General features: G+C 61.6%; 1 protein-coding gene across 1 annotated transcript in view; it reads left to right on the top strand.

Moving 5' to 3' along the window:
* Positions 1-1,627, top strand: part of PDIA4 (protein disulfide isomerase family A, member 4) — a 23,938-nt gene extending 22,311 nt beyond the window's left edge. The window contains exon 11 of the mRNA XM_012733844.1: positions 1,496-1,627. Within this exon, the coding sequence (XP_012589298.1) occupies positions 1,496-1,627 (132 nt within the window). The remainder of the gene's footprint in view (positions 1-1,495) is intronic.
* Positions 1,628-2,049: the final 422 nt, after the last annotated feature.

Raw genomic sequence — 2,049 nt, 5'->3', positions numbered from 1 at the left:
CCGGCGCGGCCGGCGCGTCTCGAGGTGTCTGCTCGTGTTACTGTTTTATACTCTGGCATTTCACCTCATGCTCTGATACCGAATAGCTATGAATGACTCGATAGTTTAGTCCTGATTTTTACAGAGGAAACATCTATTTTTATCATTATTTGGGGGTTGATTTTTTTTTAACCTTTCACTTTCTTTAATATATTTCCTCAGAGCAGATACGTTCAGCCTCTCCTGTGTGAATGTTTTTTTTCCTCTTTTTTAATTTAAAGTTTAAAAAAACCTTTACCACATCATGTTGATTTTTGCCTTTTATTTCATCATTGTCTGAGGAGCGTATAGGAGACGGGGCTTTACTGAGTGAGGACGGTCATTGAGCTACCCAGGACATAGCGTCCACACCAGGCTGCCCAGCCCGGTCCAGCACCAGGGCCAGGAGCCTTTCCCAGGCCCTCTGAGCTCCACCTGAGCTCCGCCTGGCCTGTGGGGCCCCCACCTCAGACGCAGCCAGTGGACAGGTGGAGCGGACAGGTGGTCGCCCTGGACCAGAGGAGACGGTCTCCTGTGCTGTGGAGAAGCCCGCCCAGGCGTCGCCCAGGCCTTGGTTGAGTTGAGTGGAGCGGCCCTGCCAGGGCACCCAGCAGGTTGGGGCGCCCCCCGACCCCCCCAGTGGCTCAGCAGATTCCTGAACGGCGGGCTGGGTCATCCTGGCTTGCGAGGCTGTCGGAGTCTGCGCTTCTGGGTCCGCTGCCAGACGGCACCACGGGGCAGGCACGGGGTGAGGAAGCCGCTCAGCGCTGCGGGGCCGGGCGGGGAGCTCGGCGTGGGGCACGGCCGCGGGTCGGTCCTCCAGGTGTGCACCTCCACTCCCCTGCTCGAGGGGACACTCAGTGTGTCCTGCTGGGGTGTGCATGGCAGTCTCGGGGGCGGGGGGCAGGCCTCGTGGACCCCTGTGCCCCTGGGGTCTGCGAGGAAGGGTCAGCCGAGGTGCTGGAAGGTTTCCACATCTCTGGTGAGACAGATCTGCCCGCCTCCTGCCATCTTCTGCAGGGCAGCGAGTGGCCGTGAGGGGCCCTTGGGGAAGTGCGTGGGCTGCCGGGTGCTCGAGTCCTCCGCAGTCGGCAGGGCCCTTCAGCACCACCAGGCGCCTCCCTTGTGAGGCTTCCCAGCTAGCTGGGGACAAGGCCCAGCAGCGGCCACGAGGAAGAGGTGGCCCCCAGAGAGCACCAGAGTGGGGCCCTGCGAGCCAAATCCTGGGAAGCCCTTTCTGAAGTGACCAGCGGAGCCCCAGGGGTGCACAGCTGAGCCAGACCGCCAGAGGGAGACCCCCTTCTCCACAAGGTCCTGGGAGCCGCAGCCCCGTCTGCTGCCCCCACACCTACCTACCGAGTCAAGAGTCTGCTTTGAAGGTCTAGGGGCCCGTCCGGCCACGGACCTAGGAGATACACCAGGCAAAAGGCACCCTTTTCTGAACACGGCCTGACGCCCGCCTGAGCTGGTGGCACAGAGCAGCCCCCTGGACCGTAGGAGCTTCAAGGATGGCGACTGGGACAGGAAATGGATGGGCACAGTCCAGTGCGATTCGGCCTGTGATGAAGACGTGCAGGGCCAGGAGGCAAAGGGAGACTGTCCAGGCTGAGGACCCCGCAGCCCTTGGGGAGCCTGGGCTGAGCTGGGGGGAGGTGAACTTGCCAGCAGGAAGCAGAGCAGGGGCCAAGGGTGGGCATGGGCTGGCAAGGCTCGGGAGACCCCCGAGGGTGCAGCAGAGTGAGGGGGGTGGGGCCGGGGGCCCTGGCCCTGAAGGCAGGTGCTGAGCTGAGCCTAGAAATTTGTGGGAGGCCACTGGTGGTTTTAAGCTGCAGAGTGACACATCAGGTCAGATGTTGTCGACGAGGCAGTTTGCACTTACTGGCCGAAAGCCAGACCCGACCTTCGGCAGCGAGTCAGCCTGGCGGGTGGTCTGTGAAGCGGGGTTACAGGCGAGCCTCACACTCGGTGCCTCACAAGACTGACTTTGCAAACACTCGTTGAAAGATGGCCCCAGTGCCATCTTTCCCAAAG

The sequence above is a fragment of the Condylura cristata genome, unplaced genomic scaffold (genome assembly GCF_000260355.1).
Source record: "Condylura cristata isolate star-nosed mole 26May11 unplaced genomic scaffold, ConCri1.0 scaffold00042, whole genome shotgun sequence".
In the NCBI taxonomy this organism is placed as follows: domain Eukaryota; kingdom Metazoa; phylum Chordata; class Mammalia; order Eulipotyphla; family Talpidae; genus Condylura; species Condylura cristata.
Note: the sequence above shows the minus strand (reverse complement) of the source record. Positions and strands in the feature narration are given on the sequence as shown.